Source organism: Macaca mulatta, chromosome 3 (genome assembly GCF_049350105.2).
Source record: "Macaca mulatta isolate MMU2019108-1 chromosome 3, T2T-MMU8v2.0, whole genome shotgun sequence".
In the NCBI taxonomy this organism is placed as follows: Eukaryota; Metazoa; Chordata; class Mammalia; order Primates; family Cercopithecidae; genus Macaca; species Macaca mulatta.
This window is the reverse complement of record NC_133408.1, coordinates 151,913,779-151,938,589: the sequence shown is the minus strand read 5'-3', so window position 1 is coordinate 151,938,589 and position 24,811 is coordinate 151,913,779. Positions and strand designations below refer to the sequence as shown.

General features: G+C 38.5%; 1 protein-coding gene across 2 annotated transcripts in view; it reads right to left on the bottom strand.

Annotated features, from left to right (window-relative positions):
- ZNF277 (zinc finger protein 277) overlaps positions 1-24,811 on the bottom strand; it is a 144,195-nt gene that overhangs the window by 15,422 nt on the left and 103,962 nt on the right. For both annotated transcript variants that reach the window (XM_001099338.5, XM_015134763.3), the window contains exons 5-6: positions 10,505-10,596; positions 854-964 (exon numbers count right to left, since the gene is read on the bottom strand). In XM_001099338.5, coding sequence (XP_001099338.3) covers positions 854-964; positions 10,505-10,596 — 203 coding nt within the window. The remainder of the gene's footprint in view (positions 1-853; positions 965-10,504; positions 10,597-24,811) is intronic.

Here is a 24,811-nt window from a genome sequence, read left to right as displayed (position 1 = left end):
AGGTTGGTCTCCAAATTCTGACCTCAGGTGATCCGCCCACCTCGGCCTCCCAACGTGCTGGGATTACAGTTGTGAGCTACCGTGCCTGGGTCTTATTTTACCTTTAATGTTGTTGCTCTCAATGCTGTGGGTTGAAGCACCACACTTGTTAGTATTTTATTTGAATAAAAAAAACTGGGTTCTCAGAGAAAAAATTTTAGGCTCTTTTCCTAGAAAAAAAAGTGGATACATTTTTGAAAGTCATTCTGGTGACCTAAAGAATTTTCTTCCCTATTTCAACAGGCTAAGCTCTGGATATAGTTGCCAGAATGTGACCTTGAGGAAATGGAGTATTATATACAAATGTGAATGTAAACCAAAAGGGAGAAGAATACATACAGTACACTATGTTTCACACAAAACTAAACACCATTCCATAATTTGACAATATATTTACCTTACTAAATATGTAGACAAGTTACAGTGAAAACCAAAGGAATTACAATTCCAAAATTAAGAATAGTGGTTTCTGGGGGAAATACTAATGAGGAAAGGCACACAGGGAGATTCAAAGGAATTAACAATGCTCTATTTCTTAGGTTAGACAGTGAGTATATTCTTCATATCCTATATAGCATATGTTGTATGATATGTATATTGTTTGGTATATATGACATAGTATATTTGAAAAATTTAAAAAACACCAAAGGCAATATGATCTAGACAAAATAAGGACTGTTGCACAAAATGAGAACTCCTCCAACATGGGAAACTCCTGCTTCTTTAATTACTCTATTAAATTAATTTTAAAAAATTCACAACAGAGTCCAAGATTAAAAGAGCTTTAGGCAGTGTTCCATAAATCAGTACCTACTTGTCAAGCTTTTTCTGTAATGTACACAAAAATTCATTGCAGTTTACAATGTTGTCTGGCAATCCAATGTTGAAAGCATGTTCTCTGGCCATGTGGTTCAAAATAACAGATCTAGGAAGAAATTTGAGCAATTAGGATTATTCACAAATCATCTAAGAACACATTTGGGTTGGAATAGCATTCACATAATAAAAACACTAATTAGAAGTATAAGCAAGTGCTAAGCACAAACGTTTCAGCTACTAAAGAGTGACATTATAAAGTATGTAAGTGTACAGTCACATCAGTTCTGTAAAGGGAAACCAGTTTGTTCCACTATCTGCTGCTTGGCTACACTCTATAGAAGAATCAGGTTCTGTCCTTTAAACCAGGGGTATTGGTCCATGGCCTATTAGGAACCAGGCGGCACAGAAAGAGGTGGGAGGTGGGCAAGTGAGCATTATCACCTGCACTCCACCTCCTGTCAGATCAGTGGTGGCATCAGATTCTCACAGGAGCGCGAAGTCTATTGTAAACTGTGCATATGAGGGATCTAGGTTGTGCACTCATTATGACAATGAGAATCTAATGCCTGATGATCTGAGATAAAACAGTTTCATTCTGAAATGGGTCCCTGGTGCCAAAAAGGTTGGGGATCACTGCTTTAAACTATTAAATTAACTGTGCTGCTTCTACTTTTCCAATTCATCATGGAGAAGAGTAAGAGGCAACTGCCTAACAGAAATACAACCTGCTCTGACCTAAGATCACAGGCATTTAGCCAGTGGATCATCGGACAATGACCCGGAGCCCACAGTTAACAGGTCCAGTGTATTACTGGACAATGACCCGGAGCCCACAGTTAACAGGTCCAGTGTATCACTGGACAATGACCCGGAGCCCACAGTTAACAGGTCCAGTGTATCACTGGACAGTGACCTGCAGCCCACAGTTAACAGGTCTATTAAATGCAAGGGCTGTGAAAATCTGCAACATAATGACCAACTTCTTGATTAACGTACACAGAAAAGGACAAATGTAATTATGTAACTTTTACATAGCAAAAAAGTATACGTGTATAATATATTCTACAGAGTTTTTCTCCCAACTTTAGTTCATAAAATAAAGGTGACTGTCTTGGAAAGCCTCATCAGTATAAGCACCATTGATAGACTATGCATAGTGAGATATTATATGGTTTTATCTAGATTATTTAGACACTTACATGGTCCCCCTCAAAAAAATGCTTTTAGTGTTTTTTTCCCCTCGAGAAAGTGAAATAAAGAAATAAAACAAACATTTCTATAAAAATGTTTGTTGACTTTTTTTTTTTTTTTTTTTTACTATGTAAGGGATACATTTATTAGCCTTGTAGTTAGTGTGCTCATTTGTCTCACTGCCTATTACTGATAACTTTGACTAAAACTACTTGTTGGGGTAGTTCACCGTGCCTTTTGGGCCCACAAAAGTTTTCCCAGGGGCAGCCCAGACAGAGCTAGACCTTGCCAGGGGTTCCAGACCTGAGGCTCAGGCTGTGGAACAGTTCAGGTGAAAGCAGAGCTGGGAGCCTCTTGTAGGCAGTGTGGTAGGTGTGTGTGTGTTTTGGGGTGGGGAGAGGGTGTCGGGGAGAGGGTGTCAGGCAGAGGGTCGGAAAGTTCCCCCTATCCCCAAGGCCATGTTGGGGTAAAGTACAGTGCCTCTGGATCCAGGCAGGTTCTCCTAGAGTGGCCAAGTCATAGTTAACATCTGCCTAGAACTTCCAGGATGAAGATCCAGAGTCTAGATTGTGCCTGGGTGCTTTCAGAAATAATATCGGACTCAAGGGGTATAGGTGGGTTGGGAAGTTTCCCTCACCCTCAGGTTATCTAGGATCAAAATGTCTTGCCATTAAGAGTCACACTGAATATACTCAAGGGAGCCTAATCCTGCTCTCAACCTCTCTGGGGCCCAAGAATCTGTCATCTAGAGTCTGAGTTACGAGATGAGAGGCCAGTGGTTGGCTCATGGGGTAAATGAGTTTGGAGGCTTGGCCAGTCTCGAAGGCTCTGTTCAGGTAAGCCACAGTGGCTTCTGGGATCTAAGAGGATTGGTTTAGTAAGGCTTTTGGCTGCAGCCGGCAGCTTGCTGGGAGGGATGTGGGTGGAACTCACTGACAGTCCTTAGAACTTGTTTCCAGGCTTAGCTAGGTCAGGCCTTCTTGACTTCAAAGTGCTCCCCCAACAGCAACCAAGCCTGTTAGGTCTACCCAGGGTTTTCAGGCCTGACACCCAAGCCTTGGAATGGACCAAGATACAGTAGCTGGCTCAGGAGGTGTAGGTGTACTAGGAAGGTCCCCATGATCCCAGGCTATGTTGCCCTACTGAGAACAAGCCCATGTGAGCCTAGGCTTGCTCTGAACTTTTTGGGGGCTTGCCAGCCAGGAATACAGACATTGAAAGTGAGGGAATGAGGGCTAACAAGCAGCTGTCTCAAAGCAGATAGGAGTGTTAGGAGGCTACCCTGGCCACATACTTAATTGCCACCATCCCTAATGCCTTCTGGATCCAGGACAGTTCTACCACAGTGGGCCAAAATTGAGCCAGGTTTACCAAGGGTTCTATGACTGACATCTAAGAGTTGGAAGGGGACTGAGTGAAGGCCAAGTCAGTGTTAGGAAGAGGGTTGGTGGGGTTAACAGTCTTCAATTGGTCCCATGCTCTGATCTGGTGGTCCTTGATGTCTTCTGGTTTTAGGGGAGGTTCCCCTAGGAGTGGCCTATCCTTAGCCAGGACTACCCAGGGTTCTAAGCCTGATATCCAGGCTCTGAAAGGGGGGCCAGGTACAGATGGAGCTGGCAGCAGGCTCAAGAAGGGGCTGGCTGTCCTCTCCAACACTATGGTGGTTTATTTTACACGTCAGCTTGACCTGGTTGAAGGATGCCCAGATAGCTGGTAAAAACAGTATTTCTCAGTGTGTCTGTGAGGGTGTTTCTGGAAGAGATTAGCATTTGAATCAGCAGACTGAGTAAAGAAGATAGCCCATACCAATGAGGGGAGGCATCATCCAAGGTTTGGGGGCCCAGATAGTTGAGCTGGGAAATTCATCTTCTCCTGTCCCTAAATACTCAACTTCATGGTTCTAAGGCCTTTGGACTCAGACTGAATTTACCATCGGCTTTCTTGGATCTCCAACTCACAGATGGCGTATTGTGACACTTCTTGGACTCCATAATTGTGTGAGCCAATTCCCATAATAAGTCCCCTCTTACATATCTATATATACTATTGGTCTTGTTTCTCTGGAGAACCCTGACTAATACAAGTACTTAAGTGGTTTGCTAGCTAATTCAAAATTAGCTTGATTCAGCCTATTAGTCTGAGGTGAGAAGGGAGGGAAGGCTTCACCCTTCTAGCCACAGCTGCTGGTTGGTAAAGGGCCAAGAAAATCTTTGCGGCTTTGGAGTAGAGATGGCACCTTATGTGATCTGCTTCATATCAGATTTTGAAGTCCTTTAATTCTTTTTTTTTTTTTGAGACGGAGTCTCGCGCTGTGTCACCCAGGCTGGAGTGCAGTGGCGCGATCTCGGCTCACTGCAAGCTCCGCCTCCCAGGTTCACGCCATTCTCCTGCCTCAGCCTCTGAGTAGCTGGGACTACAGGCGCCCGCCACCACGCCCGGCTAGTTTTTTGTATTTTTAGTAGAGACGGGGTTTCACCATGTTAGCCAGGATGGTCTCAATCTCCTGACCTCGTGATCCACCCGCCTCGGCCTCCCAAAGTGCTGGGATTACAGGCTTGAGCCACCGCGCCAGGCCTGAAGTCCTTTAATTCTTGATCAGCCAAGATGATTCCTCAAATTGCTGAATTATTTCTTTAATTTTTAAATTAATTCCTAATGTCAACTTGCTTTAATTTCTGGGAAATTAAATGTATAACAGTTTAAATTATTATTTTAACTCCTTTCTTTATAAGCTTAATTTTATTATTAATGACCTAACTGTACTTTGACAACCATTTTGTTTTTTACTTTCAGTGCAATATTCAATAAATTACATGAGATATTCAAAACTTTATTATAAACTACGGTTTGTGTTAGACAATTTTGCTTACCTGTAGGCTAATGTAAGTGTTCAAAGCATGCCTAAGGTAGGTTAGGTATATTAAATTTTTTTTGACTTATGACATTTTAAATGTACAATGACTTTATTGAGATGTAACCCCACTGTAAATCAAGAAGCACTGGTATTATATTTTTTCACTTTCATAATGGTCCTCAAAAGCATGTAATAACTATAAATACATAATACCTTTTGGGCTGAAGTGAAGTTTTACTTAAAAAATTATTTCATGTACTTTTCCTTTTCAAATATTCTTTCCCTATACTTTAGGAATAAATATTTCCCTACATAGTGCTCTCTGATCTCATTTTTTTTCCTGGTTTAATACTGTTTGTAATCAGTTTTCACTAAACTTATAAATGTGATTTGGGCAAACAGGATTAAATTAAAGAAATAGCTTTGAGAGAAGCACTTCTGGAACAGTGGGGCATGGACCTCCGAAAATCTGCTCCTCTATTAAAGCAACAGTAGCACTGGTGAAAATGGTCAAAATCAACTTTTTAAGGACTCTGGAATTAACAGGAGGCATGCAACAATCCAACGAACATTTATTTAAGAAACATGGCTCAACTGTGGTAAGAATGGTGAGCTTTGTGATGTTTTAATTTGCCCCATTCCATTCTCCTCCCCTTAGCTCCACAATAGCCTTGACAACAGCAGGCTCAGAGCCACTGGAGGGGACAGAATACAAGTGGGCCATTCTGAAAGAAATGTTACAAGGACTGTTACTATTCAGCCTATATGGCAGGTGATGGGAAAAGGCCCATTCACAGGGTTTGTCTTTATTTGACATGATTCAGCCTACCCACTGAAAAAATTCTCACCCCTAGGGCATTTGCCAGAAACAATCAGTGACAATTTTGTAACATCACAGTTCCCTGAGGCAATACTAATTGCAGCAAACAATAGGCCAAAAAATTTGGAAGGAAAATCTGGGTAATGAGGTGTCTATAGAGGACTTTGAAAGTTGACATTTTCCTGGGGATCTAGAAGGCCATACACATGTGCCGGTCTATATATGCCCCAGAAAAACCTGTGAAGATCCTAATCTCTCATCTCTGGTTAACCTTGAAACTCTACATAAGCAAGAAGTGGAGGCTAAAGCAGAACTGTAAACTGATGAAGTGTTGAAGGTATGTCCCAACCCACATACAAAGCCCCTTGACAAAGGGCAGAAGATAAAATGGTTCAAGGAATTTAACGAAATCTCTCTCTGATCATTAGCTGAACACTAAGCTAACTGTGCAGAGACTTCAGTGGCTACACATTAGCAATAATATGCACTTTGGAGAATTAGTCCAAGAAAGTCACTAAACACACTAAAAGTAACAAAAACCCTGGTGGGGTGGAGGAGGAATCCAATTTCCAGAGTTGCCACATTATATTACTTAAATGTTGAGTTTTCAACAAAAAAATTACAAGACATGCAAAAAAAAAATAAGAAACTTTGGTCTATATACACGGGGGAAGAAAGTAGAAACAGAAATCACCCCTGAGAAAGTCCAGATGTTGGACACAGTAGACAAAGACTTTAAGTTAACTAATATGAATATGTTCAAAAGAACTAAAGAAACCCCTGACGAAAGAATCAAAGGAAATTATGAAAATGATATCTTACCAAACAGAATACCAATAAAAAGATATAAATTATTATGTATTTTACTTTATGTTTTAAAAATGCTGCTCCATAGACACAGCAGAGATGTATCATACACAGAGTGGCCAAGAGTAGCCAGAAAGTTTTTTTTTAAAAGACAACCAATAGAAATTTTGGATTTGAAAAGTACAATAACTGAAATAAAAAATTGACTAGAGGGGCTCAAAAAACTTAAGCTGGAAGTAAGAATCAATGAATTTGAAGATTGGTCAAATGGGATTTTCCAGTCTTAGAAACAAAAGAAAAAAACAAAACAAAAAAATACAGAGCAACAGAGATCTAGCTTACCGACATATGTATAATAGGATTTCCAAAAGGCGAGCGAAGAGAGACAGAGAAACAGAGAGACAGAGAGAAAGGGGGCAGAAACAACATTTAAATAAATAATGTCTGAAAAACTTTTCAAATTTGACGGAATACATTAATTTAAACATCTAAGAAACCCAATAAACTTCAAGTAGGACAAATCAAGAGAATTAATCCAAGAAAATCACTAAACACACAAACAGGAACACAAATTCTGGTGGGGCAGGGTAAGAATCTGATTGATGATCTCTGTAGCTGTTTATTTTTTGTTGTTGTTGTTCTTTTTTCCTTCTGTTCTGAAGACTGGAAAATCTCAATTGAACAATCTTCAAATTCACTGATTCTTACCAAGAGATAAGAGATCCTTATCAACACATAAACTGTCAACAGGCAAAGACAGAAAGATCTTGAAAGATGCAAGAAAAAAGTCAACTCCTTACATACAGGCAGGCGGTCCTTAGTAAGTGATTTCTCACCAGAAATTATGGAAACTAGAAGGTAGCAGAATGTCATATTCAAAGTGCTAAAGGAAAAAGACTACCAATCAATAATTCTATATCCTGTGAAACTATTCCTCAAAAAAATATGGAAGAAAAAAAATGAAGGAGAAATCAAGACATTCCCAGATAAACAGAAACTGCAAGAATTCATTGCTAGCAAATCTCTCCAACAAGAAACTGAAGAAGTTCTTTAGGTTAAAAGAAAGGGACATTAGACAATAACTTGAATCTACATAAAGAAATCAAGATCACCAATAAAGGTAATTATGTAAGTAAATATAAAATACAGTATAATTGCATTTTTAGGACCCTTTCTTCTCATATCTGATATGAAAGATAACTGTATAAAGCAGTAATTAGCAAACATGTTCATGAGCTGATAATATATAAAGGCATAATTTGTATGACAACAATAGCACAAAGGAGTGAGGAGGAAACAAACTACATTGGAGCAAAGTTTTTGCATATTATTGAAATTAAAGTTGTTATTAATCTGAAACAGATTGTTTTCAATTGAAATGTTAGTTGCAATCCCCAGGGCAACCACTAAGAAAAAGAGTTCAAAATCCATGGTATAAGAAACAAGGGAACTAAAATCATACACTAGAAAATACCTATTCAACATAAAAGAAGGCAACAATAGAGGAGAATAATGAGAAGACCTAAAACATATTGAAAACCAATAGCAAAATGGTAGAAGTAAACGTGATCTTATTAATAATGACATTAAACACAAATGAATTAAGTACTACAATGAAAAGGTGAAGACTGGCAGAATGGATAAAAAATGATCCAACTGTATACTGTCTATAAGAGATATACTTTAGATTAAAAGACACAAACAGGTTAAAACAAATAATGAAGGGTGTGGAGGAGAAAAATTAGATGTATGGTAAGAAGAAAGTACTCATTACTCTATCCTTGTCTGTTATCCACCTCCTTCTTTCTATTTTTATGTCCCAATGCTGGGAGGACACAAATGTACGCCTGCAACACTGCTAATATAGTGTATAAGTGGAATCAGGTCTTTCATCTTACAGGCTGAGCTTTTCATAAATAAAAAGAACCGATGAAGGAAAGGGGATTTTTATAAGAACTAGACACTATTTATCTTTCTCACTGGTTATTTAAAAAAAATATACATTTACTTATGCCAGAACAATGGCGTAAGTCAAGACTCCTGAGGAGCTCATGTAATTCCTATGTGACCCTACTCAATAGAGAATGCAGATAAGTTAGACTAGAGGAACAGGGGGATTATATTAGGAACTAGAGAAACACTAATATTTAGTATGTTCAAATACCAATATTGTAAGAATTTAATATCATATGGATAGATATTTCAAATCATATCAATATCCACATTCATCACTAGAACTTTATAGAAAACAAAAATATCATTTGTAGCTTCCCATATGCCAATACTAGAGATCTCTGACAATAATCACATGCCTCCTCACTAGGTCAATAATCACCTTAACATAAAATCAGAAATATCTTGTTAAAACATTGTCAGTAGTAATGTTTGGTAATTTTTCTGATGGTGGCATGGGTTTTCACTGGTACTTTCAAGTTAACTTTTAAGACTGGCCTTTATTGTTATACCCATAAAGTCCTTTGAAATAGAAGGAAAAAGTTAGAAGTACAATCAGTGGCCGTGGCACAGATTTTTCTCTATGTTAACTGATCCGAGAATCAAACCTTTACCACTGGTGTTTTGAACATTAATGCCTCAACTAAACTCTTTCATAAATTCCAATAAGTAGCTACCTTCTCCTTTCCAAGGTTTTTCACATAACAATGTCAGTTACTGTGCTGGGCTATGTTTTCACTAAAGACTGCTTTCTTTCAAGTTAGCAGAGAATGATATTTTTCTGATTGTCCACTGTATGCTGAATCAGTGAAATCATCCTGAGTTCCTAGAGGTTACAACTTCATAACTTGTATTTAAGTGAATGTACATTTGTAAACATTACTGATGCATAATAATAAATGTGTCTGGTCTTTGTCCCTTGTTCCTAGCACAAAGTTTCTAGTAATTTTTCTAGTGATAGGAGTATATTTATTATTATGCGAACGAGGAGACTCCTGGTAGGACCCTACATAACTTCCAGATGGGGAACGGTCACCATAAAGACCAACCATATGACTAGAGGGTTGGGACTTTGAGCCAGTCAGACCTCCAGAGAGGGGAGGGGGCTGCTGATGGAGTTCAATAATTTAATCAATCATACCTACATAATGAAGTTCTACATAAAAACTCGGGATACCAAAACTCAGAGTGGGTTGCTGGTTGGTGAATTCCTTAAGGTGCTAGGAGGGTGAGAGGTCCTAATTCCTTGGGAAGAGGAATCAGAAACTCCTCATTCAGGACCCTCTCAAACCCCGCCCAATTTGTCTCTTCATTTGGCTGTTTCTCATCTGTATCCTTTATAGTAAAACTGTAATCATAAGTACAGTGCTTTCCTGAGTTCTGTAAGTAATTCTAGCAAATTATCAAACCCATAAAATTATCAGTGGGAACCTCTGACTTCATAACCAGTGGTCAAAACTTTGGGTAGTCTTGGGACCACATGAGTTTATGGCGGGTATCTAATGTGAAGGCAGTCTTGTTTGAGCCTGTGCCCTTAAATATGTAAAACTTGATGCTAATCCCAGGTGATTAGTGCCAGAATTGAATTGTACTGCACCAGCTGGTTTGGGACCAGCTGGGATTGGTGATAGAATCACCAGTGCCCCCACTTCTTTTTTATGTCTTTATTTTTAATAATCAAAAGTGAAAAGTTACCAGTGATTTAGAGGAAATGAGTTAGTATATGGAGGTGCATCTGCAGTAGTTTGAGGCATATGGTCTTGCCGGTCAGCCAATTTTAAAAGCCCTATAATATTAAACATAAATCTGCTTCTGTCATTTTAAGAATTTATACCCCTCTGCTGCTTAGAGCAACTACAGTCCATCTTTGATGTTGGGCATATTTTTAAAAAGTACTGCTTATAAACGAAAGGGTCCTGAGCCAACACATATAACTTAATTTATATAACCAACAGTTAAGGATGTTTTGATGGGTTTCCAGATTAAAAAACAGTAACATTTAAAGATGCATAATGGCAAACCTGTTTCCAAGGAATTCTTCATTGCAAAACATACAAATGCCATGAAAATTGGTATCATTTCGTTCTTGCTGCTGTTGTTCCAGAATTTCTTTCTGGAAAGTAGAAACAGATTTATGGTATTATCTTAATGCACAACTGGTTAATAAAAAATGTCAAAGTCTGGATGGGAGGAAACTGGGCTGCAAACATAAAGGGAGTATATAAAAGTTGCCAACATTTCAAATTTCTCCATTCCTGTTTTTGCATTAAACTCCAAGTCTGTCCCATAAAATGCTTACAGAACACTCCACTTGAACAGCTATGTGGGAATTAAAATCAAGGTTTTACCACCTTGCTACCCTGTCTTTTCCAGTGTTTTCCCATCCCTATCCTCTTCCAAAACCAAAACTGGTGGGATCGTTGACTTGCTCTTTTTCCTAATTCTCAGTTTGATTTGTAATCAAGTTCTGATCAATTTTTCACTTGAGCTATCTTCCATATAACTTTTCTCCACTATTCCCAGGGTCACTCCCCGGAGTTCAGTTTTTATTCAGTCGTTGTGGGTTACTATAAATAAAGTCTCCTAAAGGGTCTACCTGATTTCAATCCCTTGTTTATCATATTCATCCTCTTTTTGCTGCTAGAATTTTTCTTAATATTTTCATGCATAATTAACTTGTTGCACCTCAACTCAAATAATTTAAAATATGCTCTGACAATATCCTGCTCTAATCAAGGTGGTTCCATATGTTATTTTTCCTGAGGTCATTTCCTTTTTCACTTTCACAAATCTTATCTGCTAATCAAGATCCTACTTGATTCCTGTTTCTATAATGCAACCATTTCTGGCCACAGTACAACAGTGCAGAGCTCAGGCTCTGAAACACGGAGCAGATTTGGATCTGAAATATGGCTCTCACATATAATTGATATTTAACCTCTTTAATCCTCAGTTTTCTCTTTTTTCATTTTTTATTATACTTTAAGTTCTGCGATACATGTGCAGATCATGCAGGTTTGTTACATAGGTATACATGTGCCATGGTGGTTTGCTGTACCCATCAACCCATCATCTACATTAGGTATTTCTCCTAATGCTATCCCTTCCATAGCCCCTCAACCCGAAAAGCCTTGGTATATGATGCTCCCCTCCCTGTGTCCATGTGTTCTCATTGTTCAACTCCTACTTATGAGTGAGAACATGTGGTGTTTGGTTTTCTGTTCCTGTGTTAGTTTGCTGAGAATGATGGTTTCCAGCTTCATCCATGTCCTTGCAAAGCACATGAACTCATCCTTTTTTATGGCTGCATAGTATTCCAGGGTGTATATGTGCCACATTTTCTTTATCCAGTCTATCATTGATGGGCATTTGGGTTGGTTCCAAGTCTTCCCTGTTGTGAATGGTGGTGCAATAAATATACATGTGCATGTGTCTTTATAGTAGAATGATTTATAATCCTTTGGGTATATACCCAGTAATGGGATTGCTGGGTCAAATGGTATTTCTGGTTCTAGATCCTTGAGGAATTGCCACACTGTCTTCCACAATGGTTGAACTAATTTATACTTCCACCAACAGTCTAAAGGCATAAAAACCCTAGAAGAAAACCAAGGCAATACCATTCAGGACATAGGCATGGGCAAAGACTTCATGACTAAAACACCAAAAGCAATGGCAACAAAAGCCCAAATTGACAAATGGGATCTAATTAAACTAAAGAGCTTCTGCAAGCAAAAGAAACCATCATCAGAGTGAACAGGCAACATACAGAATGGGATAACATTTTTGTAATCTAGCCATCTGACAAAGGGCCAATATCCAGAATCTACAAGGAACTTAAACAAATTTACAAGATAAAAATGAACAACCCCATCAAAAAGTGGGCAAAAGGACATGAACAGACACTTCTCAAAAAAGGACATTTATACAGCCAAGAAATATATGAAAAAACCAAACAACCCCATCAAAAAGTAGGCAAAGGATATGAACAGACACTTCTTAAGACGATTTTTCCAGTGTTCTCCATTAATATATTCTATTTCTACTAACTACATCTAGCCTTTCTACTCTAGTAAGATTTTCTTTCTGACCAATATTGTGTAGAACTGATTTTTTACAACATGATAGCTGAAAGGGATTTCATGAAACTATCTACTGACTCCCTATAAGAGATGTTAGGGGATTTGTTTAAAGCTACATAGCTACTTGGTACCAAATTTGGTGCTATTTTCATGATACCACATTTACTTTTTTCTCAGAAGGTACCCACTGTAGCATACGCAGATACAGAGCTTAGAACAATGACCTTTTTATTTAGTGAACAAACAGCTTCAGAAGCCAGGGGACAGTGATCTGGAGAGGTAGGGCAGCATTAAAATCTTTCTTACAAAATACCCACATGGAAGCCTCATTGAGATGAGTTCAATATAAATAAGCTGCTCAGCATTTGGGGCTTAGAACACTCTAAAGAATAGATAATACATGCAAATATAATTATTCCTTATTTCTAGTTTAATTAGAAAAAGAGGAATTCTAGGATTTCTAGGTGACAGACATTTTAATTTGATATTTGAAGTTGGTTAAGTTTTGCACAAGATAGTTTCTAAGATAATTCTCATATTTTTTCTGCATTCCAAATTCAAGACACAATTGAACCTGTTCTATATGACACAGGGTCTTTGCTGTGAACAATTACTACCATACTGTACTGTAATGCAAAAGTATTATATTTTCAGGATCACTTTGCAAATTACTCTAAATTGTTGTGCTCTTTTGGTTTAATTTTATTCTCTTTCTTTTATGGCCATCTACGTTTGTCTCCCTTTATTCACTGAAGCTTTTTCATCCCTGTTAGTGGGTCTACTTCTATACCCACCAACTGGCTCCCCCATCTATACCTCCTCGCCATTAACTATCCTGTTTAGACCTTCTGTTCTTCCTTTTGACCTAGAACAAAACTATAGGGACTCAGGGACTCCCAAAACTCAGCTAAGGAAAAACAGATAATCAAATTCTAACAATAAAATTAACTCAAATGTGTTTGGTACCTAAGAAAAAGTAGCTTCCAATATCTTCCTCAGATAAGCTTCAGGGGAGTTATTTTCATCTGGTAGGGTTTGTCTCTTATTATCGAGCTCTCTATAATTTGGATCTACTGAGCTTATCAGATACCACATGGATGGATTTATAGGAAAGACTTTCCCTGTATATATATTTTAAAAGTATGTTTACACAATGCATGCCTAGAGGGATGGAAGACAAAATTGACCGTAAATGGATCTTTAAAAAATTAGTCTGCAAATATGTAATGACACTATCTGGAAATAAAACTAAAACTGGTAATCAATAAAGTCTTTAGTAACACCTTAACGGAGCCTTGTTTTTCTATTGAATAAAATCCACAATATTTAGCATGGCATTCACAATACTCTGTACCTGATTCCAACCTAGGTTTTTTTGTTTTTGTTTTTTGAGACAGGGTCTCGCTCTGTCATCAAGGCTGGAGTGCAGTGGCACGATCATGGCTCACTGCAGTCTGGACTTCCTGGGCTCAAGTGATCTTCCCACCTCAGCATCCCGAGTAGCTGGGACTACAGGTGCACACAACTATGACCGGTTAACTTTCTGTATTTTTTTTGTAGAGACAGGGTTTCTCCATCTTGCCCAGGCTAGCGTCGAACTCCTATGGTCAAGTGATCCTCCTCCCTCAGTCTCCCAAAGTGCTGGGCTTTATAGGTGGGAGCCTCTGTGCCTGGCCTCTAACCTAGGTTTTTAAAAGTCTTCTCTCACATTTCTTCCCCATGCAACCCTACATTATAGGGAAAAGCAAGAACACATGTCATTATTTACTTGTGTATTACTCTCAGTAGCAGTTCTCAACTACCTACTATGATTTCTGAAGCCACTCAATGGCCTGGAGTAATCGTTCCCTCTTTTGCCCATCTTTGCCTATTCAAGGGTCAGTTCAAATGCTGTATCTTTGTGGTGAATGGAAAGAACAACGGCCTGACACTTAGGAGTTCTGTAGTCTTGTCCGTTTTTGTGTTGAAGTAGCTCTTGATGTGGCCTTGTGCATACCACTTCTCTAGGACTCAGTTTCAGTTCATCTCTAAATTGCCTGTGAAACATTCTACAAACCATTAAAGTGACTTTCCCAGACCGTTTTTGTATTAGAAATGATACTTCCATTTTTTACCACAGTTTTAGAGCATTCAGTTGGCATCTACATTGCTTGGTCTTCAGGAAAACTGTGTCCCAACCATCTCTACTCATAGAAAATGAGCTCCTCTATGCCATACGCACACAATTTCGTACAGTAGATTCTCAATAAATACATGATGACTACATTTATACCCGAGGTGCAACAACATACACACTACAAATGTATGTGCTCTACTGAAAATCAAAATGACTTTCTCAAAGGAAAGGGGTTTATAACCCACTTGATTATCCCTTACTGACATATGGTTGGCACTTACTATTCAGTTTTATAAAGTGAAATGAAGAGCTTCCCACAGCAACAGTAAGTTGATAATTTGTTTAAACAGAGAATGGTCTACTACATATGTAAACTATTCCAAGAAATTTACCATTGATTATGATTTTTAAAAATCCTAAAGTTTTCTTTTAAACTTACAACAGACAATTTTTACAAAATATATACAGAGATACATAGAATTTTACTTGCTATAGGACTAGGGACTTGGGGATAGGTTTTTACTTTTAAAAAATCATTTTTACTTTTAATACTATAAACACAGCCTGGGCAACATAGAGAGACCCCCATCTTCACTAAAAATAAAACAATTGGCCAGACATGGTGGTGCCTGCCTGTAGTCCAGCTATCCAGGAGGCTGAGGTGGGACGATCGCTTGAGCCCAGAAGCTTGAGGCTTCAGTGAGCTGTGATCATACCACTGCACTCCAGCCTGGGCAAGAGGCCTGGGCCCTGCCTGAAAAAAAAAAAAAAAAAAAAAAAAAAAAATTAAAAACATACTTTTTAAGGGCACAAATACCGTTTGTTACTAACATGACATTTTGAGCAAAATAGAAGATGCAAGTCATAGGGAAATGAACTGGAGTGATAATTATAAAGCCCAACAGCTAAGGAAAATGAAGTACATTGGTATAGAACACAATTACTTTTGTTTTATTTTTAAAAAAATATTAAGAATTGAAATAATGATATCAAGGTTTTCCTCATTTCCACTCTAATAAAGTTTAGTCTACAAAGTGCTTTTGCCTTATAAATTTCTTAAAATAACACCGAAGATATTATATATACTTTTGACCATTTTTCACTTACACATAAAATATGAAAATAAAAAGTTTTTTAAACATGCAACTATTATGTCTGGAACAGTTCTCATTATTGCATTGTAATCAATTCAATAAATTAAGGAGAAGAAAGCTCTCCTTTATTTGTTGAAATTGGCTTTGCTGACATAGCTATGTCATGCCATTCTAAATGAATTAGTACACCAGGAAGCTAAATAAGACAGGTAGCTATCCCTAAACTTTGCTACTCTTCTATTTTAAAAAATTTTTTATTATGAAAAATTTCACCAACACAGAAAAGTCAAATGAACAGTACAATTAACATTCCTATACTCAATATTTACATTCAGTAACTCTGAACATTTTGCCTGTTTCTTTCTCTCTCTTCACATGCACACGTACATTTGTATGTTATATACTTTGTTTTGGCTGCGCTATTTGAAAATAAGTTGCAGATACGACGATACTTTACTCTTAAATACTTCAGCCTGCCTCTCCTAAGAGTAAGGACATTCGCCTATGTATAACCACAAAACCATTATCATCACAAGTAAGAAAATCAATAGTAATTTTAAAATAGTTGGAAGTATCCAGATAATATTTAGATTTCTTCAGTTACCCCAAGAATGTCTTTTAATGTTTCTCCCTAACCTCTACTCAAGACCACCCTAGGTTCACACATTTCATTTGGTTTTTAGGTACTCTACCTCTAAATCTTAAATTACAAAATAATCCATCTGCCTAGGACTCAGGCTCTGATGCATAGAATTTTTTTTTTTCCAAACTAATAGTCTTCCAAAGTATATGAACGACTCATAGGAAAACCTTGTTAATGTTATTATCTCTATGTAATCAACTCAAAATGTATTCTACCAGATAATAAGCTCACTGAAGGCAGAAGTCTCTTATTCATCTTTGTAATCTCCCCTGTGCATTATAGACAGGGTGCACAATAACCGTCAAATGGAGTTGCTGTGTTTCCCATGGCTTCTATTTCTTCAAAACTTCGAGTGGTTAAAAGGAGTCTAGGTAGAAGACAGTCACATTATCACTATGCCCTAGCACCTTTAATCCTATTGCTGTTACCTTACTAGGATGTGAGAAAACAAGACAGTTTTAAATTCTGTGCATCGTTCTTCTGTGGTAAACACTGACAACTACTGATCAGGCAAAAAACTGAGTAGAAGCTACTTGCGCAATGAAGAAAAGTTTTTTTTTTTCCTATTTCCTTCTCTCCTTCTTCCCTTCCTCCTTTTCTCCCTCTTTTTTTTTCTTTCCCTTACTTTTTCTTTCCTTCATAAAGCTTAGCATCAGAATTAGCTGTGGCATATGTTTGAAGTCACTTATGAATTAAAAAAAATCAGGAGACACTCCATAAAAAGCACCACAGCCTGTAATCCCAGCACTTTGGGTGGCCGAGACGGGCGGATCACGAAGTCAGGGGATCGAGACCATCCTGGCTAACCCGGTGAAACCCCGTCTCTACTAAAAATACAAAAAACTAGCCGGGCGAGGTGGCGGGCGCCTGTAGTCCCAACTACTCGGGAGGCTGAGGCAGGAGAATGGCGTGAACCCGGGAGGCGGAGCTTGCAGTGAGCTGAGATCCGGCCACTGCACTCCAGCCTGGGCGGCAGAGCGAGACTCCGTCTCAAAAAAAAAAAAAAAAAAAAAAAAGCACCACAAAGATGTGCAAATCGAAGATGTGCCCATCTACTTTGTGGTTTTATGTTTTCTAAAAAAAAAATTCATGCTGGGCTATATATCAGGTTTTATTCATTTAGGTTTATTCTGGGCTATATACTAGGAAAAGGGAGATGAAGAGCATGGTGCAGACGTTATATGTTTGAGCCTCTCAAAGAAGCTGATAAAAATCAGATAAAATTTTCATTACAAATATGCTTAGATAAAACCATAGTAGTAAGAATATAAGATCAACTTATGTGCTAAGCAAAGAGTCAAAATAACAAGCTATATATGTTTTTCTAATTAGTGTAAAATGTCAAGTGTGACAGCAAAGGGGTCAATGCCTAGTCTTTCATCTTTATTCATAAGCTAAAAGCAGAGAAAACATTAATAAAACAGCAGATATAGCAGATGGCACTCAACATAGTCATAGGGGATTGACATGTAGGTAGAAAATGAAAATGAGAGTTAGGTTGAAAATTATAAAATCCAGTCAATCTATGAAAGAGCAATTTAAAAAATGTTTATTTAGGTAAGAATTTATACACAGCAAAGTAAAAAACTGATGCTTAAAGTGACAAATCCAATGGAAATAACCTGCATTAACACACGGAAGTAAAACCAAGACTGATGTTATCAGCTATGGCTATCAAAAACATTTTATGGATACTGACAAGTAATTGATTTACAATAGTTTCTTGGCTAAGTGGATATATGAGTGGCTATGAGAGAAAAAGGCACACTCCTCAGGTTCCTTCCCAAACCAGCTTAAAGGCAGCAGCATGGCAGAACCAGCTAGACATTCTCAGCCTAGGAGTCCAGTGGCACCCCTCCAATACAGAACACAACAAATCCCCCCATGAAAACTATAGCAGTGGCCCAAAGGCTCCATGGCAAGGCAGCAGAATTTCCTATTTCTCCTGCTTTTTATTTTAAGAATAATGGATTAACTCTGAGGTATCTGGGATTATTTCACTTACACCTCCACTTCGTTTTAATAAATGTTTCAGGCTGCTACAGAACAATGTAGCATAGAAATGGGAATAAAAGAAGAAAGAAAAAAATAGGGTGGTCAGCTAAATTGCAAACAAAAAATAAAATATACACACACACACACACACACATATACACACACACTCAAACCTAACCTAAAGGTAGGTCCTAATGTGGCTCTCAGCTTTGGCAGACAAGGGAAACACACCAGATAAAGGGTTTGTGTGGAGAATTTGGATGGCCTTTGTTGTCTGTTCCTAAGAGGTAACTTATTAATCCTTAGAATTTCCTGAGTGACTGGAGGGTCTGTGTTATTCATGGTGGGCCCTTTGACCACACCTGATAGTTTATATAAATGACATAACTCAGGATGGGAACTGGCCATGCCAGAAAGACCAACCATGTGATTAGTGGGTTGGGCTCTGAGCCACATAAGATCAGCCTCATCTCCTGGAAAGAGGCGGGAGCTGGAGATCTAGCTCAACCATGTGACCAATGATTTAATCAATTACACCTACTCAATGAAGCCACAATAAAAACTCTGGACACCAAAGCTCCAATAAACTTTCTTGGTTGGGACTCTGGGTATTGTTACATACTGATGTGCCAGGAGGACAATGCTTTCCTAGGAATGATGGCAGCTTTGTATCTGGGAATCTCCCAGATCTCACCCTATGCGTTTCTCTGTTTGACTTGTTCTGATTTGTATCATATTGCTATGACTGAACTGTAATCACAAGTATAGTGCTTTTCTGAGTTCTGTGAGTCATTATAGCAAACTACTGAACCTGAGAGAGTAGTGGGGATCTCTGAATTTATAGCCAGATGGTCAGAAGTAAAAGTATCCTGAGAAACCCCCAATTTGTGGCTGGTGTTTGAAGTGAGGATAGTCTGTGGAGGGCTGTGCCCTTAACTTGTGAAGTCTGGCCTGTCTAGGTAACTGGTGTCAGAGTCATTGTGGGTACATAATAAGTATATGTATCATGGACAATATACTCAGGATTAATAGAAAAAACAACATAGGGCTGTTTCCAGTATGAAGCCTAAAAAAAGCTAACTCTCATTACAAAGCACACCCTCAAACTCAGTGAAAACAGTACAGAGGGTGGGGTATGGGTTGTCATGATGCAGTACAGATACTTGTTGTCTCCTGACTGTTTAAGACTATATAGAGAAATTTCATAATTAATATCAGTCTCCAGTCTTCCTCAATCATCCCTGAGCACAGTTTTTGTAAGTATTGGTTGGTTATAATCTTGAATCTGTCTTTCTTCCAGTCAGTATCTGGAATGTTGCTTTCATAGACTCTCACATGGATACAGAGGCACAGGCTTCAGGAGATCATCAGGAGGAGATATTTGGGTTGACTCTTATAAAAACTGCATAGTCAGTGATGGGGTTCAGAACATGCCACCCCAAAATATGGCACCTTGGAATAGAAGAAGCAGGAAGCTCACTTTTACCTCCTCCTTCCCCTTTCCCCCTAAAGTAGATCATAAAGCCTTCATTCAAAAGGTACCCTCTCTTATACCTGAGGGAAAGGAACATCCTTATCTCTGAAGACACAAGGATAAAGAGAAGAATCTGAACAAATAGGTTTTGCTAGGTCCTCTCCAGTTTCTTACCAGATCATATCCCCCTTGTCTAATCATACTTCCCCACAACGAACCACTTCTTCATCAAATTTAGCATAAAAATGCACAGATTTCCATTTCTTTGGGTCTTCATTTCCTTATGAAATTTAGTCAAGTAAAACATACTAAATACATTTGTATGCTTTTCTTTGTTAATCTGTCTTTTGTTTTACAGGTCTCAGCCATGAAACTAGAGGTGAGTGAGAGAAAACATCTTTCCTCTTCTACATCCTAAGCACAGACTAGAACTTGCATGAAGAGTCATTTAATTGTTACTCAAAAATCACTGAAGAGAACAGCCACACACTAGACCACAGTCCACTAATTCTCATCCACCCTCCTAACACCAACTATTGGCTTCCAAAGTTGTGCCTCATACATATCATGATCATAATTTTTCAATTTTTTTTAAAGACACAGTCTTGCTCTGTTGTCCAGGCTGGAGTACAGTGGCGCGATCTCGACTCACTGCAGCCTCCATGTTCTGGGTTCAAGTGGTTCTCGTGCTTCAGTCTCCCAAGTATCTGGGATTACAGGCATGTGCCATGACACCTGGCTAATTTTTTAATTTTTTTAGTAGAGAAGTGGTTTTGCTATGTTGGTCAGGCTGGTCTCGAACTCCTGGCCTCAAGTGATCCGCCCGCCTCACCTCCCAAAGTGCTCGGATTACAAGAGTGAGCCACCACATCCAGCCATAGTCACAATTTTTAACAGATTAAATTTTAAGTTAAGTGTTACCAGATGCCTAGCCCTTATTGGGTGGGTATCAGAAAACTATCCAAAGAACATCTGGCAGTGAGTGACATAATTTTCTGGCATATACTCCAAAGACAAACTTCTGGCAAAATGGATATGAAGATAACCAAATATAGCAATTTATTGATACAATAATTGATAGGTAAGTCAACACCAAGATTAAATACCAAGCCATATTAACAGGTTTTAGAATTTATGACAACTAGCTGACAGGGTCAATAGTCTCTTGAAGCTATACCTCATTTAGTAGACAAATACATATATATCTATTTGGACATATGTATACATACTAAATACATACATACGTATGTATTTATCTTTTAGAACTCTATAAAAGGAAAAAGAAAGCATCTACCTCAGCGCTTAACCACTAAGATACTAATTAAAATCAAGCAGGGGGAAGAGGAGTTCAATTTCTGCTTAGGAAATAGATACAAGAGAACATCCTATTAATGAGAAAAAGCTGAATAATCAAAAAAATTCAATTGGGAGGCTGAGGCGGGTGGATCACTTGAGGTCAGGAGTTGGAGACCAGCCTGGCCAACATGGTGAAACCCCATCTCTATTAAAAATACAAAAGAATTAGCCAGGCGTGGTGGTGCGCGCCTATAATCCCAGGTACTCGGTAGACTGAGGCAGAAGCATCCCTTGAACCCAGGAGGCGGAGGTTGCAGTGAGCCGAGATCACGCCACTGCACTCCGGCCTGGCGACAGAGTGAGACTGTCCCCCCCCAAAAAAATAAATAAATAAATAAATAAACTCATAACTTATTTTCAGTCTGAAGAGCTGAAGTCACAAGGCAACTAGACAAACTGACTTCTAACAGAGAGCCTCTCTGAAGAGAGACATGAACACATGAACTACTTCTTTCACCTTTGGCAGAGCATGGGAAGAAAAGGGAAGTAGGAAGACAAAAGCTTGTATTTTAAATAATTCTTAAAGGCAAAATCCCTGGGAGTCCTAGACACAAGGGGTCCGACTCCCTCCATGGGCTTCCTCCAAGTTCTCAGGAGAAAGACTAGGAATAGGGCAAAGAGACATGAACAAAAGCCCTTTGATGGTGAACAGGCACACACCTCAGCTTGCTTCTGGGGACCATTCTTTAGCACACAAAGCAAAGGCTATAAGCTGCTGGGAGAAGGACCCAAATCCTGCACTGCAAAGTAGATGTTGGCTACTGCTGGGGATGAGGTAAAAAATGTTGAGAAATAATATAATTATTCCTGAGTTTTTCTTCTCGACGGCATCTGAATGTGTATTAGCGTTCTGGGGTATAAGAGCTGGATGTAAGGACAGGCCTGAGAGAACCTAACCTGCAGTCTGTCAAGCAAGTTCTGCAATGCACTTTCCTTAGATCATTCAAAAAAAAAGTTAAAGGCATTTATTTGGTGTTAAAACATTTAAATATTAAAAAATTAAATATTCAAAATACTTAAAATTTATGAAAATGAAGGTCTTTTCTTTTAAAAGACAGGGTAGGTCAGGTCTGGAAACAACCTGATAGAAAGGTGGCTGGAAAAGAAGGTAGATGAGGAGACCTACAGTACCACCCCTTGGTCATTGTGCTCCTTTGTCTAGGGACCAGTAAAGATCTAGAGTGCATTCCCTTTTTGCTTACATGCTGGGATTATAAAAGAGCCTCTCTAGAAAAGGGAAAAAAACATGAACATTGGCTGGGGGTGGTGGCTCACGCCTATAATCCCAGCACTTTGGGAGGCTGAGGCAGGCAGATCACCTGAGGTCAGGAGTTCAAGACCAGCCTGGCCAACATGGTGAAACCCTATCTCTACTAAAAATATAAAAATTAGCTGGATGTGGTGGTGCATGCCTGTAACCCCTGTTACTCAGGAGGTTAAGGCAGGAGAATCACTTGAACTCGGAAGGCGGAGGCTGCAGTGAGCCGCAATCACGTCACTGCACTCCAGCCCAGGCAAGAGTGAGACTCCATCTCAAAACAAAACAAAACAAAAAACAAAACAAAAAACCACACATGAACATGCAGAAATATCAGAAGAGAGAAAATCTTAAAGAGCAAGCAGTTCTAAAACAGTTTAGAATTCAGGATTAAAATTTTCAGCCATTAATTAAAGTTCAGGATAGAAAATAAACAGTAGTCAACAAAATGGAAACTTGAAAGTAATAAAAGTTAAAATTCTCATTAATCAGATGCAGAAAAAGGTCTGTCCTATTGTTACAAAGGTATCACAAAGTACTAGCTTTCTTTTGAAGTGACTTGTTTACGATACCAGGACCCAGACTGCAGGTCAAATGGCAGAGGTCCCTAATACATACAGAATGCTGATGAGCCTCTTCTCTTGTAGAGTGTGAGCACTCAGAGTCTGTTAGTACAAGTACTGCAGACACTGGACAGGCATTCCTTTGAGGACTGACATCAAGGCATGGAGAGTGGTATATCAGTCATCAGTAATTAAAAAGAGGGACCAGGCTGAGGCAGGAGAATGGCGTGAACCCAGGAGGCAGAGCTTGCAGTGAGCCGAGATTGTGCCACTGCACTCCAGCCTGGGTGACAGAGCAAGACTCCATCTCAGAAGACAAAAAAAAAAAAAAAAAAAAAAAAAAAAAAGGGACCAGAGATGCTTCTTTACTATCTAGTACCTATATTCCATCAGAGTAAATACATACAAAATATAAAGCAAAGAAGGTTTTTTGGTTTGTTTTTTGGTGAAAACAGTTGACTTGGATACTTCAATCAGTTAAAACAAATTTTATTCAGTAAAAACTTCCTAAAGGCCGATTAAAAGTTTAGTATTACATTGCGCACTGTAGTCTATGACTTCTATTTGGTCATAACCTCAAATTCAGAATAGGTTTAAATCTTTCCTACCCCCAAGAAAGGAACTTCCAACAAATTAAACAATCAGTATAACTTTTCAGTATCTACTTTCCAAAACATTGTAGCTGATAGCTAAAATTAATCCTCCACAGAAGGCAATTTTTCCTAAATCATTTCAGCTATATAAATTACTCTATATGTCTTTAGCTTCCCAAAGTACTTCCAAAGCATTCATTTGCCTGTAGTACCATTCCAGAGGCTCGTCTTCTCCAAAAACTCTTCCCTTCCCCTTCAAAAAAGCCATGAGCTTATTATTATTATTATTTTTAAGGAATGGAGTATTGCTTTGTTGCCCAGGCTGGTCTCCTGAGTTCAAGTGATTCTCTCACCTTGGCCTCCCAAAGTGCTGGAATTACAGGCATGAGTCACTGCGTCCGGCTCCTGAGATTCTAGAGAAAAGCATTCCAAGCAGAGCAAACAGCAAGTGCAAAGGCCTTAAAGCTGGAAACAGCTTGGTGTGTTTGAGGAACACAGACATAGCCAGTGTAGCTGGAGTACAGTGAGCACAGGAGAAAGTGGGTGCCAGAGATGTGGGAGAGTGGCTCAGAGAGGCATGTGCCAGATCCTTTGAGATCTTGGTAAAGAGTCTGAATTTTTATTCTAAATAAATTTGAAAGTATTGGATAATTTTAATTACTAGTTACATGATGTGAATAAGTGAACACTGTCTAAGTTACTGAAAGAGTTTTCAAATTGTTTCAAACTGAGGCTGGCTAAAGACCTAATACCATCTCCTCTTGTTCTGTCTGCCATTTCTTATCTTTTCTGACAGTAAGATGGCATTTTCATTTTAATCCCACTCAGTATTATGGTGAAATTATTTTTTTCTATCACATCCTTTATTCTATCTGATGTAACATTCAATATGAGGAATTTAAAAGTATAAAAAGTTCAGTAAATTTCCACTAACTTAAGGATTAAAAGACAAGTTTGGTTAATAAAGTAAAATGGAAACATGAATAAATTTTTTGCACAGATAATGATTTATAGCTTCAACAGCTTTCAGAATGCAGTCTGCCTACAACTGAGTTAAATATTTTGGAAGCCCTCACACCAAGGGTCAAATAAAAAGCTACTTTTTCCCACCCCCAAAATTCTTTTCTAAGTGTCAAAAGGGTCACTGAATAGCA